This window comes from Caretta caretta, chromosome 21 (genome assembly GCF_965140235.1).
Source record: "Caretta caretta isolate rCarCar2 chromosome 21, rCarCar1.hap1, whole genome shotgun sequence".
Taxonomy (NCBI): domain Eukaryota; kingdom Metazoa; phylum Chordata; order Testudines; family Cheloniidae; genus Caretta; species Caretta caretta.
In genome coordinates, this window is record NC_134226.1 from 3,858,477 (window position 1) to 3,874,318 (window position 15,842).

The following is a 15,842-nucleotide window of genomic DNA, read 5'->3' on the forward strand; positions in this document are numbered from 1 at the left end:
TCACACTGCACTGTCTGGGGAATCAGACGTGGTTAATATTCTTAGTCTAACACTAAGACAACCATTTTTAAAGGGAGTGCTGCTTTTGCTTTGCCTAAGAGTGTAAATGTCACTAATGCACCATGAGCCCCGGACAGCAGACTTGTATTCAAAAATGGACTAACATTGATATAAGTTGAATGTCGTCAGCTCTGGTATTTGACTATATCTAGAAAGGTTTGGGTATTTGACTATATCTAGAAAGGTTTGGGCCTTCAGCACCTGAAACTTAAATTAGTTCTCCCCTGGGGAGTGAAAGTACAGTCTGACCATGACCACCATCTTCAGAGTCAAGCTTTGATTGTGCCATTCTCACAGAACTAGATTAATTACTGGTGGTATAACCCTGGTGACCTCCATGGAGTTACACCTGGGACAGATTTAGCCCATTGCCTTAATGGCCTCCAAATGCCATCTGTGAAGTTACCGTAAGTGGCTGTAGGGAGGGCAGAAGTTGCTAGCCCTCGGCCTTCTGTACTGTAGAACTTAATGAGAAATCTAGCCACGCTTCCCACAGCTGTTCAGGAACCACTCTCCTTTTCCAAGGTGGAAAAAAACCAGTTAAAAACAAATCAACTGAATTTAGCAGAGGTGAAAAGAGCTGGAGTGACAGTCCTGGGGCACCAAGCACTCCATCTGCAGAGCAGGTACAGTACAGCGACAGCAGGGAGAGATTTCGTCACGTGTCTTCCACTGCCATTACACCTCTATCCTAGCATCTGAGAGCAGAGTACATTCTTCTTCGCCTCGATGCTGAGGCAGCCTTTGAGGGCCCTAAGTTAGCATCAGTTATGATGGTGGCTTTTGCACAGCACTCAGACCTAGACCAGCTTTCCAGCAGCACTCAAGCAAATCTTCTATGGTGCAGACTATTAACCAGGCTAAAGAATTTATTGTGCCCCACAGCCAGTGGGATGACCTATAATTCATAAGCAGATTTTAATAACGGATCAACCTTATGAGAATTAGGTGAAGAAGAAAATCAGCACTGTCAGGTATTACAGAGATTACCAAGCCCCAGCTAATCCCTAACGCAGCGTCCTTTGGGATGTGCACGGCTCTTCTCTCTTCAGTGGTGATCGAGGAGGAGGCTTGTCCTGGAATACACATGCTGCTCAGTCTGTTGCTAGTGTCAGACTGTGCTCCACATTTAGAGGCACAGATTTCTTTGTCAAATCAAAGGTATTGTTTTAGTACTCTGGCTGGAAGCTTGGCTGAAGTGTTTTGCAGTGTCCTTAGTTAAATCTCAACCAGTTCTTATTTTATTCCAGGCCATGGGTCAAGCTTATGCCTAGCGTTAGCTGGTGCAGCAACCTGCACTGACTTGTGCAAAGCTGAATCTGGCCCATTGTCTCTCTGCTCAACTGATCTGACTCCCCTGAGCTCAGAGGGTTCAGTTGTCAAAGAGTCACCTCCTGGATTTTGTCCCACGGTTGAAACCCTGCCTGCATGGTGGGATCCACAAAGACTGATTTACAGCTGGGACATACAGAACATCTTATCTGCGTAGCGAGTGGCTCTGGCTGAAGTACTGCCTAGGGTCCCTTAGGAGGGACTGTAAAATGGGGGATACACTAATGGACTAAGTTAGCGGTAATCTGGCCGCATGTTGGCAGACACATGCAACTCTTTGAATGAGGAGGTAGCGGGAGCTAGAGGAGCTGGGACTTCGTAACCCCTGAACCTGGTGTTTATAGTCACTTGCTGCATTGCCTGTCCCCTGGACTTCTGGCTCCCCATGCTGTGCTCCCAGACCTGCCCGCACGCTATTCTTGCAGCTCTACCTGACTTTTGTTTGTTTGTAAACTCTCTAGACCCAGCCACCGACCCTGCCACCATCCAGGAGGTCAGCGACTATGTGCTCTCGCTCCGCCTCCCAACGGACACTGCTGCCGTCCTGAGGAAAATGACTGAGATCCGAAACCTGGCTGCTAAGCTGCAGTGTCCTGAGAGCATCCTCACCCAAACAGCTGGTGATATCGCTAAGGCCAAGAGGCTTCAGCAAGAGGCTGAACAGGCAAGGTAAACTGGGCTTTAAGCTAATAGGATGAGAGTCTATGGGCCTGACCCAGAGTCCTTGGAAATGGATGGAAGTGGCCGTATATTTGCATTTCTCAAGTCCCTCCAGAAGAGAGAGACTCCCCATTTCAATCCTGCTGCTCGCTGTCCATGTGGCCTTCCAGCAACTCCCACTCCCAGATTCACCTTGGTTGTGCCTGAGTCACGTTACACAGCATGGTTGGGATAATGTTGCCAGAATTACTGGAGCCAAATTGCATTTGACTGCTGGCCAGATCCTTAGCTTGTGTAAATCTGCATTGACTTCAGTGGAGATGTGCTGATTTATATCAGCTGAGATTCTAGCCCCATAGCTTGTGTGTCTGTACAGTACCTAGAGACATGGGACTCCAGTCTTGACTGGTGCCTCCAGCTGATACTGCAATGCAGATAATAAACCCTGCCTCTAATAACAATAGTCTGACATCCCTTCATTATAGATATTGGGGTGGGGGATCTTTCCCTGACCAATGGGAACCTTTTTTGCTTCTTTGAGCTCCTATCATGAGAGATGATAGAGCTGAACAGGGATTTCCAGGGACTCAGTAATGGGATCTTATAATCGCACAGTTACTAAGGGAGAGGACACGAGCATTAAATGGCCTATTTACTATCCTGATGGAAGTTGGGAGGCTTGTCCCTTTGAAAACAAAACAAAAAAACAAAACAGAGCACCCTTGTGGAGCTGGAATGGGTTTATTTTATGATCATTCCATCATAGCAATATTCTGGAGAGAAGGTTAATGCGATAAGAGTGTAAACCCATTGAGAGCATCTGACACCAGCTGAGTATGATGAGTTAGGGGAGTCTGGCTTTGCATGCAGACATTCCAGGGGAAAGTAAAAAGTCTCACTTCAAACTGGCAGCCAGTGTAACTGATGTAAAGCTTTAAGCACTAATTGGGCACTTTCTTCCCCCTTAAATAATTCGTCTTTCCCCACTTTACCAAGTATTAGAAGCAGTTGTGCTTCTAATGGAGGCTTTGGTTTCTTTTCCCATCTTGCCTCCTCATCCGAGTGGTAGGAAGTACAGCACTGCTTTTCTTCTTGGAAGGCAGCATGGTCAAGTGGTTAAAGTACAGTGGCTTCAGGACTTCTGGCTTCTATTACAAGCTTTTCACATCTTCTCTTTGCAAGATGTTCCACTTGTCCAGCTTATCTCCCCTCTGCCGGTTTTTAACTTTTGAGCCACAAAGCAATACCTCATCATGTGTTGTCATTATAATTACATTATAAAGATAACGATACATTTTTGATTTAATTATGCTTCCCTACTGCATTCCCCCAGGAACCGAGCAAATGCTGTAGAGGGCAACGTGGAAGAAGTGGTGGAGAATTTGAGACAAGCAAACACAGTGCTCCAGGAAGCCCAGGATGCTATTAGTGGCTCCAGCTATTCCCTTCGGCTCATCCAACTCCGCATTGATGAGGTGAGTGATGTGCGCTGCTTTCCTAGCATTATAATGCTGCGTGGCCTGCACGCTGCTCCTTTGAAACTCTTGTGGAACTCCCTGCAAAGTGCCTTGCCACTGAGGGTAAGTTACTAATCACATCCTTGCCCCTCCCGCCCATTTTCATCCTACCCTGCTGGTGCAATGATGCCGCACAATTGTGGCAAAGAGGCAGGATCCTAGCAAAATTGGCTTGCTGTAAAAGTCGGACTGTTTTTCTCCTTGTGCCCTACCCCATCTTTGTTCTGTTGAGCTAAACAGAGCCTATCATGGTGGGACCCTGGTTTGGGGGCTGTACTCACTACTGAGTCTGTATTACAGACCAATAATAAATCATAAGAGTGCCTGTGAGGATGATATATCATTAATGATGTTCTGGGAGGAGCTTTTCTTTAAAATACCAAACACCTTTGGCTTTCAGATCCAGGCTGTCCTTGGTCCAACGGAGAAGAGTATGAGAGACATTACTGATCAGCTGGACAACTTCACCGAGAGAATCAGCCAACTGCGGCACAGGGCGGAGCAGAATCAGTTGCAGGCCACCGATGCTCAGCAGAGAGCAAAAGAAGCCATTGAGCAAGCAAGGAGCACTCAGCAGGTACAAGGGAGGTCTCGTAGGAGCCTAGGAATGACTCTGCCCATAATCTGTTACTAGCTTCTTCTTCTCATGCAGGAACAAAGCCACAAAAGTGCAGAACATACTTGAATGCTGCATGGAAAGTGAATTACTCTGTTTTTAGGAACATAGGAATTACCAGACTGGTTCAGACCTAAGGTCCATCTAGTCAACTTATCTCACCTCTGCCAATTGCCAGCACCCAGTTGCTTAGAGGAAGGTGTAAGAACCCTGCAGTAGCAGAAGTAGGATATCTGCCCCCACATTAGGTCTCATCCTGGTCTAACAATTAGTTTGACTTCAGCCCTGAAGCACAAGGTTTAATATCCCTGCCAAAAATTGTTAGCATTGACTATTATAACTCTGCATTTTCTTTTTATCCATAGAAATATCCAATCCTTTTTTGAATCTAGCTAATTTTGTGGCCTCAATGACTTCCTGAGGCAATGAGTCCCACAATTGAATTACACATGTGAGAAGGAATTTTCTTTTATCAGTTTTGAATGTCCCCTTCTTCCTGTGTTATGAAACAGGGAGAACAGAAGTTCCTGATCTCTCTCTCTCTCTCTCAACTCTAAACTATTCATTATTTGATATGCTATTATCTTGTCCCTCTTCTTCATCTCCTTTCTATAGTGAACAATGCCAATCTTTTCAACGTCTCTTTATATGAGAATTTTCCAGGCCCTTGATTATTCTTATTGCTATTTCTGCAACATTCTTTTTGAGATGGGGTGACCAGAACGCAACATGTTAATCCAGATGATGCTGAATTATTGGTTTCTATGAAGGCATTGGAAACCAGTATGTAAATGTATTATGGTCTTTAATATCTCTATAATAGTAATAATGGCCATTTATAACACAGAGCTCCAATGCAGTGTCTAGAGGTCATTCATCACTTGGACCTCATTTATTTGCTTGAGTTCACCTGCACTGCTCATTCGCTTTCCCACAGGGATTTGAACGGGTAAAACAAAAATACGATGAGCTAAAGAGGCGGATGGGACAGAGTTCGACACTGGGAGTGCAGGGCAGCAGGATCCAAAGTATCGACAGGGAGGCAAAAGCGCTCTTTGAAGAAACCTGGGCTATGATGCTCAGGATGGAAAGTAAGTAAATTTGTGCAGGCTTTGTCAGAGCATAATGCCAGGTGATGAGGGAATGGAACTAGAAGAGGAACAGAAGACTGAGAGGGAGTGGTGCAGAATTAGATGGCTGAAGCCCTCTCTCTATTAGGTTCCTCATCCTCCTCCCTCTACATTGATCCAAAGCCCTAGTGTAGGTGTAAACCAGCAGGGTGAGTTACTCTTATATAAACCCTGTTTGGCCCCAGGAATGTCATGTAATTATGCGAGTACAAATTCCCTTAATCTAGCCAAGCCCTGAATGAGTGATTCTGCTTGTAGATACAAGAAACACCCTCCTAAGTAAAGAACTTGGAGGACAAATGTGTTAGCCACAGAAACCCAGACAACTGGATTCTGCTTTGTGGCTTTCATGACAAGTGGATTGATTAATGTGCCCACCATTTGTCACATCTCTTCACTGAACCTCACAGCACTTTGCACAGCTCTGGTCGCTGCTTCTGTTGCTGCTAGATAATGTTGCAGTGCAACATTATGGGGTTGAGTAATAGAAATCTGATGCCATGCCCCTCCCTGGCCTCACCAGGATGAATTTGGACCCTGCTGTGTACCTTTCCCCTCCATGCCAGTGGTGTAGGTGTTTTGTGAGAGGCATGCAAGGGGAACTGAGGCTGAGACTCCACCAAATCCCTTGTGGCCCATGCAGGGATCGGAACTTGCAGCTGGAGAGCAAAAGCCGATGTACCAACTCCACCGTACCACTCAACCCCCTATGGACTAGCTTCAAGAACCTGCTTCTCTATTTCCTCTCCTATACACTGATGCACCATGCATTCATTTCCAGCCCTCATGTCTAAGGGCCTCATTCAGTGTGCTTTGGGTACCAGCCACGCTGCAGCTTAAGTGCCCTGGCCAGAAGGCTCGAGCCTTTCAAGTTGGAGAATGGCACTGAGCCCAAGTAGTTATCAGGCCAGAGCTGTGGCACTGATTTCAGTGATAAAGCAGGGGCTCTAGTGAACATCATTCACCAAAGGTGCCTCTCCGTGTCAGGGATTTGATTGGATACTGCTGCTAGTCACTTAATGCTGTTTGTAGACTGCTGACCTCAGCAAGGAGTCTTGATGTTGCTATATAGGTTAGTGTGCAATTTCCCTTCTAAAACACAAGGTGCATACAGTATGGGCTTGTTTCTGCTCAGCCATTGATGTCAGTAATGGAATTTCCATTGACTTCAATGGTCACTGTCTGGAGTGGCTTTATTGGAAAGAAACATTGACTGATGTTATGGGGTGCCCTGGACAGTGGCTTTCTGATGTACTTACTGACTGGTTTGGACATGTCCTAGGCAGGGCTAGTGGGTTTGGCTGTTCTGGTGGGTTCTCATATTGCTCTCCTGACTTAGATTGAGAGGGTGTAGATTTTCAGAAGGGTGATGAAGGCCTTAGGGCACAATATCATTTTCCTGGACTATCTTCCCCTAATCCTGACTTGCTCTCTCCTCAGGTATAGAAATGGAAATTCAGAAAAGCAACAATGCATTAATCATCAAGTCAGCCAGCCTTGCAGGCCTGGAGGAGCAAGTGGAAAAGATCAGCAGTCATATCCATGAAAGAATCGCCTACTACACCGGTTGCTAATCAATCAATGAGCTGCTGGGACTCCATCTTGCCCTGTAATTGCAGAGTCTGCCTTCTGTTCAAACACTGACTGGGGTAGTTAGCCCCCTCTCATAGAATTTTCTTGTTCTCACACTTAGTGTCTTTGGTAACAGAACTGCTGTAGCTTTAGAAAATGCTAGCATGGAGCCCAAAAGGACAAAAATGCCTCTGGAGAGAATGAATGTTATATGGCCTGGCTGAAGCAACCCTGGGAGGCTCTAGGAAAGGGGGAAGATATAACTAATGAAAAAAGCCTTTTGGAAGGAGTTATTTCTGTATGAGGTTTGTTAATGTGACCGGGGATGTTTGTTTTAGCACCTGGATTTTACCTTTTGAATGACAAAGACCAGAGTTGAGGTTTAACTTTTCTGGTACAGTGCATTTAGTTCTTCTAAGGGAGTCATAAGAGGAGTAGAACTAAGGCTACAGATAAATATAGGACCAGATAACTGAATAAGCCCTATTTATACAAACGTAAGAGCAGTTGTGCTCTCAGGTGGAGTTAGATACTATCCAGTTGGACTTAGACAATATGTTGCAAACTGAAGCCTGTAGGGAACAGGTCTGCATTTGCAGTGGGAGGTTTAAGAGACCACTTCCTTGTCTAACCACCAGGTACTTTACAAAATAAAAGTCAGCTTTATTAAGCATAGTGTTTATTACACAATTACAGATGTGGAAGCAGGTAATTCAGACCTCACTTTGATCAGACAGGTGGAGGATGGGTAGCAAGTTCTCTCTTTTCACAGCTTGAGGAAAACTGCACACCCAAGAGAGGCAATTGATATTGGACTTCAACATGCTGGAGCTCAGGAGTAAGCAGCAAACCTAGCACAGAGGTATAGACTAAACAAATACCATTGGCTTTGCTTTAAAAGAATTATACTGTGCAGCATGTTTGTTACACATTGAACAACTACACAATCTCTACAAAGAACGAAGATACAGCCTTGTGCAAGGACATGTGTGTCATATAGATGGAAGGTGCTAGCAGAAGCCTCATGTGCTTACACCTCCCTTCTCTCAAGCAACTGCTCCATGTTCTCATGAGACAGGTACTCTTCAAGGTTGTTGCTTTGAAGGATTACTTCGGAGTTAAAAAGTGTGCAGCTCTCCACCACATGGCTGCTCTCCTCTGAGAAAATGGCTCCCTGTCTGGCTTCTGCCAGGATTCAGTCTCCCCTCCTCGTGCTAGTGCTTTCTGGCTGTGAAGTGCAGAAATCAGTAAATCAGCCCTTCTGGAATGGGAGAGAGTTCAATGTCACTGTTAGAATTGTTTCAGTGGACAGTTCCTGCAGCCTATGTTTCTTTAGCTTACAGCACCAGGGCTAGCTTGGTTCCATTAATCTGCAGCTTATAAAGGATTACTAAGTGATTAATCAATTGGAATGGACTCTAACAGGTTGATAACTTTCTGCTGATGTGCATAAAGCTACTGGTAACATATTGCTCATGTCTGTATATCTATTAGCCTTTTACAGAGAATTTGGAACTGTACTATAAAGCAAGACTGACTTCTCCCAAGTAGATGTTGAGAACTGAGCTAACATCCTCACCTTAGTTTGGGGGAATATTTTCCTTCATGCAATGTCTAATCCTAATACTTCTTAGTGCTTACTTACAGTAGTACAAATCCATCTCATCTGCAGTCAAAAAAAAGCCACTTCCATGCTCACACAGACGTCCCTGTGCCTCTGGTAGGTGATCTCTTTCCAATCAAGAGCAGAGCTTTGGGTAGCAGTGCAGGCTTCCTGAGGCTGTGGGGCCACTACGTTTCAGACCTGACTTGGGTGAATCACAGCTAAGGATGGGAAAGTAGTTCAGGTTTCATGGCCCCATCAGTCCTTGATGTCTGCTGAGAATGCCTAAGGAGCCAGTCAGTGCTGACTGTGCTGGTGGTTTGAGAGATATGGACACTTGCCTCCTCTGAGCTGGATTGTGACTCCCTCAATCACATTTTATATAGGCCACCATGGAGCAGTTATGTGGCAACAGCTTACAGTCACTGACATTGTCCAGTTTGTGGTTGCTCTGATTTAATAACTCCCAATTGTTTATAGTTCAGAATGGCAGGGCTATGTGCTACCTCTCTTCTATAGGTTAGAGCCCAGAGGGGCCCTATTCTCATGCAACAGGATGTGAGCAACTCCCATGGAAACCAATCTGGACCCTGGATTCACAGAACTGGTCTCAACAGAAGTTGAAAGATGCTTCAGTTTTTCAGACTCTTGCTGCCATGACATTGCTCAGCCTTGATTACAACCAAAACAAAAGCTTATTCCACCCAGAAAACTCTATAATCCATAGACATTTTGCTTCATCACTTTAAAGCAATAATCCTTTTGATCTTGGTGCACTTACCGTTAAAGATGTGTTGGCTCAAATGGATGACTTGCCAATCACATGACCAAACACACACCAGTTTGCCCAGTGCCACGGTATGAATTGTTACTGGTTTTCATGGGTACGATCACCTCTGATTTGAAGTGACTGGTTTTGAGGTGGTGGAAAGAGAAAAATGCAAAATGTGAAGAGAGACTAGGTACATTCTTCAGTTGAGCAGAAATATAATATAACAGTAGGCTAATATAAACAGTAGGCTAGCTACTCAAATGGCATAACTGTGCAATTAATGATGCCAGCTAAGGAGCAGGACCACTATTTTTAGCAACTGCAAAACAAAACCAAAAAATAGGCCCTTCCCAATTGTGGACAGGCACCAGATTGAGGATGCTGGGGAACTGAAGCCCTCTGGTATATCAGTACATTGAGGACTCTGCCATGTCACCTGGCCAATGTGTCTCAACCTGATGCCCAAGGCCCTCCTCCAAGGGAGTGGGAGGGAGTTTGGCCAGCCACACCTATCCAAAATTCCATCTGCCCCTCCCCCCCCCACCCTTTCCCACCTACAGCTGGTGCTTGGAATGCAACGCATCTGCCATGTTTCCACAAAGCCCAGTGCCACTTGGTTGCAGGGACTGTGCTGTGAAGATAAATCTGGCTCAATATTTAGAATGGACAATGTGGCTACCTACTGGTTTTTGGCAGCTTTTTTAAGTAGTGCTGACTCCGAACAGAAGACAGTCTTCACCTTCTCGTGCCCTCCAGAAGCTGAACTGCAACTGCAAGAAGTTCTAGTTGGAGGGCTTGGATTGTCTGGATGGATCAAGCACTTGTCAACTGAGAGCGACCCATTAACCAAGTGATCTAATGGGTTGCTCAGTGTCATCTGGGTGTTTTGGTCAAGCTGGCTGGGAGGAATTTGACATGCTAACATGGGGATTAGCAGCGTCTTGTCTTGAGTGGGCACCTCTTGGCTGGTGACCATAGGGCTGTTGAGTCTGGATACTTCTGACACTTGTATGACCGGGAGGCTGACGTCAGCCTGTGCATGGCAGTTCATGTGGAGTTTCTTCATGTGGCGCACAACAGCTGCAGCATTGAAGGCTTGCTGAGGAAGAGGACATAAAACCACCATGACCATCTCCCAAGCTGCTGAGTGAATGGAGGATATCTCCTGATTAGCAATTTACTAATTAGTGCCATGCTGCTCTGAAGATGGGCCATGTTCAACCCCAGCATAAGGAAATGCAGGGGAAAATTTCACCCACCCTTTTTGATAAGGCAGCTGTGGAATTTACTGTTACTTACAGACTGGTCAGAGCAGCAAGATTTGTTCAAAAATAGGGTTCAGTTTTGAGCTAGAGTAATTAAAATGCCATGGAAGAGTCTGTTCTTGCAGCATTGCCAACCTCACTGCAACCAGGAAGCAGTGCCAATCTCACAAGATTAGCTGACAGAGGAAGGACAGGTGTGAGGGTAAGACATAAGAAACCTGGGTTCAATTCCCACAGACAAGTCAGTTGCTTGGTGCCCCAGTTCTCCCCCCCCCCATGTAATATGGGACTAATCCTTCCTAATCCACCCTTTGTCTAGATTTTAAGATCTGTGTCGTATTGTTTTTGTATCATATTCAGCCCTATGGAGGGGCTCTAATTTTAGCTGAGACCTCTTGGTCCTACCATAATATAAATAATGGTTATGCAAGATGTCCAAATTGATTTCTGGGGAAGGGGTCCCATTTGTGGTGTTGAAGGTGTGCTCATGGCTAGATTGCAGCAACTGGAATTGCTTTGGAAATAATTCTAGAGCACCCAATGGCAACACAACCTACCCTCCATTTGCTCTTTGCAAAGTTTTTCTGGATCTGAGCACTGACAGATGGGTATATGTCCCGGTGAAGGGCTGTATTTCCATCAATCCTGCAGTTGGGGAAAGAAGAAACAGGCTTGTAGGCAGATGGCATTTGAGAGGCATTCCATATTCTGGGAGGCAGATAACTACTTTGTACATTCAATCAAGAGTAATTAAACCCAAAAGGGAAAAACAGCAACAAAACATAATACAAACACTTCAGAGTTGAGAAAATATCAGTGGGATTGTTTCCCCTCCATCTTAAAGGTGAACCATGCACAAATAGCCACTTTCTTCACAAAAAAAATGAAAGAAGACAGAACATTCCAAGTCAGATTGCAAAGAAAAAACTAGAGAATAGTAACATCACCATTCTGTAGGCTACAGACAGCACTCCAGTACTAAATGTGGAGACCAGCAATGTTAGGTGCACATGTTAGGGGATACGTTGCTCTCACCAGGGGTGCCTCAGGGCTTTCTCACAGGTGAACCTCTCATTTGGATCCTTCTCCAGTAAGCGACAGATGAAATCCTTGGCTGTTTGTGGGGAACAGAGATAGAATCATGTCTTAACACTTACAGGAAGTAATCCTAAAGCTGACAGCACACACTGGCAGATAAAACATGCTGTTTAAGCATCAAATATTCTATGTCTAAACCCACAGTATTGTAACACTGTCCCAAAGGTAAAATGGACATGTGTTCAGTAGATACACATTGCTTAAGGGGCCCATGTTAACTGAAGATGGGTCAAGTTTTATTGCTGAAATGTAGGGATTGCCAGAGTGGATCAAACCTGTGGCCTACCCAGTGCAGTATCCCATCTCTGATCCTGGCCTGCACCAGATGCTTCAGAGAAAGGTGCATGGAAACCCTTACTGTGGCCAGGAAGTAAAGAAAATAACTTGCTGTGGAAAATGTGAGGATGCAATTCACTAAAGTCTCCTTCACTTGCACTCCCTTGTAGAGTTCAGCCCATCCAGGATCCAGAGAGTTCTGGATTGCAGATGTTGCATGCCTGAGAGGGACAGGGTGCTAATAAAGCGCTGCCCAATGGGTGAGATTTACCTGACTCAGAGATAGCATCCCAAAATGGAGACTCAAACTCATAGTAGCCTTCTTTAATCTTTTCAAACAGTTTGGATTCTGTCTCTTCGTAGAAAGGAGGGTATCCACATAGCCTGGAGCAGAACAGGAAGTTGATTACCTCCTCTCTCCATGCACACAAGCTTTTTTAACTCTACCAGGGTCAGCTGGTGCGTATCCCAGGGATAAGTGAAGAATGGAGAAGGTGGTATGTATCCACCACACAGCGCAGTCTGGGTGTATGAATTCAGAAAAAGGTTAAAAGCTTCAGTGCAGCAATGTCAGGACAGCCACAGCTGGTGTGCAGCTAATGGGATGCAGCTGAACCTAGAAAGCACAGAGGGGATGCTGGATAATAGTGATGGTACTGAAGGAATAGTGCACAGGGTGGGCTCTATAGTGAATTGGGCTGCAGTCTTTATTACACTGACTCTTCACTGCCTTTCACCTTGTGAACAAATGAGGGAACAAACCGGTGGCATGTCACACTCATTTTGCACAAGCATGTGGGGGAATCACATAAGGGGCCACACCAGTGAAGAATCCTGAGCACCTGTCAAAAAAAGCAAGGGTGCTGTTGGCTTATACTCACAAGATATAGGTAATGACTCCTATAGACCAGCAATCTACAGCTTTGCTATATGGTTTCTGTGCTAGGACCTCTGGAGCTACAGGAAATCAAAAGCAAATCAAAGTTAGGCAATATAAACCATTTCAGGATAGCAAGTGACTGGACATCCAATAACTGGCTTCTCATCGACCTGATCTGTGAGGCTTTCAGACTGGAGAGGGAGTTAGTGACTTGTGTGTACAAACAGAGTTCTGTGCATTTGCCACCCACCGAATCCCAAGCAGCAGCGAGGTGACAGACTCAGATTTTAAGACTAGAAAGAACAGGATAATCTAATGTGACCTGCATAACAAAGGTCACTCTAATGTGTGAATCAAGCCTAACCTCTGGTTGAGCTATAGACGCCTTCTTTTTAGAAAACCATTGTGTTGATTTATAGACTTGAAGTGATGGAGACTCCACTTCAAATCTATAAATGTAAATTCTCAATGGTTATTACCCTCACTGTTAAAAATTTGCACCTTAGTCTGAATTTGTCTAGCTTAAGCTTCCAACCTTTGGATCTCAGTTCCTGTGTGTTCCAAGGAGCCAGGTTCTCGGTTTGATCTTTTATACCTGGTTGTTCTTACACAGAACTTCATAGCCTCAAAATGCTGTCTGACATACATTAGCTCTACCACCCCTTGTGATGAGTCATATTAATTTGTTTATTTTGTGATTTTCAATATATGGGTTGGGGTCCAGAGCCTAGGATGGGCTCCCTACTGTTACATTTTACAGATGGGGAACATGTAAAGACAGACCGATTGCACTCTAGCCTTCTGCAAGTCAATTTGGAGATGGGTTAGAACCCTGGAGCTCTCAAGCCATTGGTCAAGCTGTCTCAGACATGTTCTGCTAACCAGACACAAGGGAATCCCCAAAAATATTACTTACAGGCCAAATCCTGAAATCCTTACTCAAGCAAAACTCCCATACATTTTTTTATAATTAAAAAAAATAAACTTCAAGATTTGGCTATAATTTAAAAAGTGTATATTGCACACCTTGTCTTTTAAGTCTGAGATTTGCTGTCCTTAAAAACCATGTCCCCAGTTGGATTTTTGTGCCACCTACACAGTGTATTAGCATGTTACTAATATGCATAAGCATGTTATTTCTTTGCTTTCTTCTGGAAAGTGCCTGGGAGGCTTACGTAGGCCTGTGTCATGTAGGTCAGTGAGAAAGTCCATCCTTGCCCCTTGCTCACCAACATATCCTGGAGTCCCACAAGCGGTGGACATGATGCCATTCTGCTCCATTTTAGACAAGCCAAAGTCTGTGATCATGATTTTGGAGTTTTCTTCAGGAGTCAGGTAAAGCAGGTTTTCAGGCTGGTGGTAGGAAATGGTTAGAATTTAAATGCTGCACCAACAATCAAAGAGGGACAACTACAATTGACAAATGATAGGGTCATTTGTGCTTCTGTTCATGCACAAATAAAAATGGTGGCCAGAGATAATGGCAACTTTGCTCTAAAAACCACATCAGTAACATGGTGAATACATTCCTAGGTTCTCCCCACAATGCCTGTTGTCTGCTCTACCAACTGGTTTCCTCTTATAGGGTTTGTTTTAGGTAGGAAGGATGCTCTAGGGGGTAGGGCACTGGGCTGGGACTTGAGACTCAAGTTAATTTCCTAGACACAGCCTGTGCGACCCTGGGCAAGCCATTTCATCTACCCTGTGCTTCAATTCCCTTTCTGTAAGGGTGAGTAATACTTCCCTATTGCACAGGGCTGTTGAAGATAAACCCATCAGTGAGAGCAAGGCATTCAGATACTGCAGAAATGAGCATCAGATAAGCACCCTTCTAGAACCTAAACTGCCAATTCCCTGGGACAGGGGTGGTCTTACTGCATGTAGGGCCCCTGGACCCTACCATAGTACAAATAGTTTTACTTCAATATTGGACCAGGTTTGACACTCAATCCAAAGGAGTTCTGTATTTTGCTGCTGATGCTGCAGCCTTATATGGGGAAAACCAGACAACCTTGACTGTTATTGTGAGCTGAAGTGACATTGTCTAAGGAATCTAGGCCAGAACAGGCCCATATCTATTCTCACCAGCAATGACTCCAGGTATGGACACCCTGTTATGTACCCATATGCTTGTAGACTTTATTCCTATTGCTGGTGCCAGGGGACACTTGTATAAACAATGGATTATGCCACTGGCCTCTCTTTAGAGGCCCCTATGGCAAGAGAGCCATTGGAGTTAATTGGTTTGTAAACAGTTCACTTGCCACTTCACGAAGCTCTTTGACTTCTAGGCCAGCAGAACAAACAGTATGATGACTCACTAAAACCTCTAGAAAGTCACTGCACAGAATACAGAGTGAGGTTCCGATTCCAGGCAGTGGCTCTGTGGAATTCAGGAGTCAGGTTAACACTCACTGAGCACAACTTTATGGATAAGTGTGTTTGGTGCAACCTGCTACCGTTACCACCAAATGGAGTTGCCCCTGCACCTTACATAGGAGCCTTGTGTGCTTTTGGCAATGAAAGCATAAGGGTCAGTCTTGGGGGGGAGGGAGATGATCTACTGGGTGGTGATAGTGACATTAGCATGATCTTAAAGCTGGTGAACATTAGCAGAATTTCACTGCATGCTAGTGAACTCTGCAGTGCTGCATTGCAGGCGTTGTTAATTTCACAGGGCAATGCTGTTTCCAAAGAGCCAGTGTCTACACACCTTTAAATCTCGATGAACTATTCCATTCTCATGGAGATATTTCACTGCTGCCAGGACCTGTTGGATCACTATACTTGCATCTTTCTCAGTATAAACTCCTCGTTCCAAAATTCGGTCAAACAACTCCCCGCCAGACACCCTGAGGGAAGATAGCGCACACCACCAGCTGAAGAGCATGGATATTAAAAACTAAAAGACAAGAGCAGGAAATTTTCCTTGATCTAGATATGGAAACTAGATCTTTATCTAGATCACACTCATCACTATGGTATCTGGGCTTTCCTTGCTCAAGTGCTAATGGATGCCTAAACACGGACAGGGTGTATGAGGCCCAAACTGGTTCAGTGG

The 15,842-nt window shown here is 44.9% G+C and overlaps 2 protein-coding genes across 8 annotated transcripts in view; one reads left to right on the forward strand and one right to left on the reverse strand.

Moving 5' to 3' along the window:
• Positions 1-7,558, forward strand: part of LAMB3 (laminin subunit beta 3) — a 46,309-nt gene extending 38,751 nt beyond the window's left edge. For both annotated transcript variants that reach the window (XM_048826826.2, XM_075121885.1), the window contains exons 19-23: positions 1,854-2,061; positions 3,386-3,527; positions 3,970-4,146; positions 5,123-5,276; positions 6,756-7,558. In XM_048826826.2, coding sequence (XP_048682783.2) covers positions 1,854-2,061; positions 3,386-3,527; positions 3,970-4,146; positions 5,123-5,276; positions 6,756-6,889 — 815 coding nt within the window. In that variant the 3' untranslated portion in view covers positions 6,890-7,558. The remainder of the gene's footprint in view (positions 1-1,853; positions 2,062-3,385; positions 3,528-3,969; positions 4,147-5,122; positions 5,277-6,755) is intronic.
• Positions 7,527-15,842, reverse strand: part of CAMK1G (calcium/calmodulin dependent protein kinase IG) — a 65,792-nt gene continuing 57,476 nt past the window's right edge. For 5 of the 6 annotated variants that reach the window (XM_048826828.2, XM_075121886.1, XM_075121887.1 and 2 more), the window contains 9 exons: positions 15,495-15,633; positions 14,011-14,134; positions 12,783-12,858; positions 12,173-12,285; positions 11,563-11,641; positions 11,085-11,172; positions 9,946-10,361; positions 9,272-9,400; positions 7,527-8,148 (listed from right to left, as the gene is read on the reverse strand). In XM_048826828.2, the coding sequence (XP_048682785.1) occupies positions 9,310-9,400; positions 9,946-10,361; positions 11,085-11,172; positions 11,563-11,641; positions 12,173-12,285; positions 12,783-12,858; positions 14,011-14,134; positions 15,495-15,633 (1,126 nt within the window). In that variant the 3' untranslated portion in view covers positions 7,527-8,148; positions 9,272-9,309. The remainder of the gene's footprint in view (positions 8,149-9,271; positions 9,401-9,945; positions 10,362-11,084; positions 11,173-11,562; positions 11,642-12,172; positions 12,286-12,782; positions 12,859-14,010; positions 14,135-15,494; positions 15,634-15,842) is intronic. The other variant, XM_048826830.2, reaches the window with a different exon arrangement.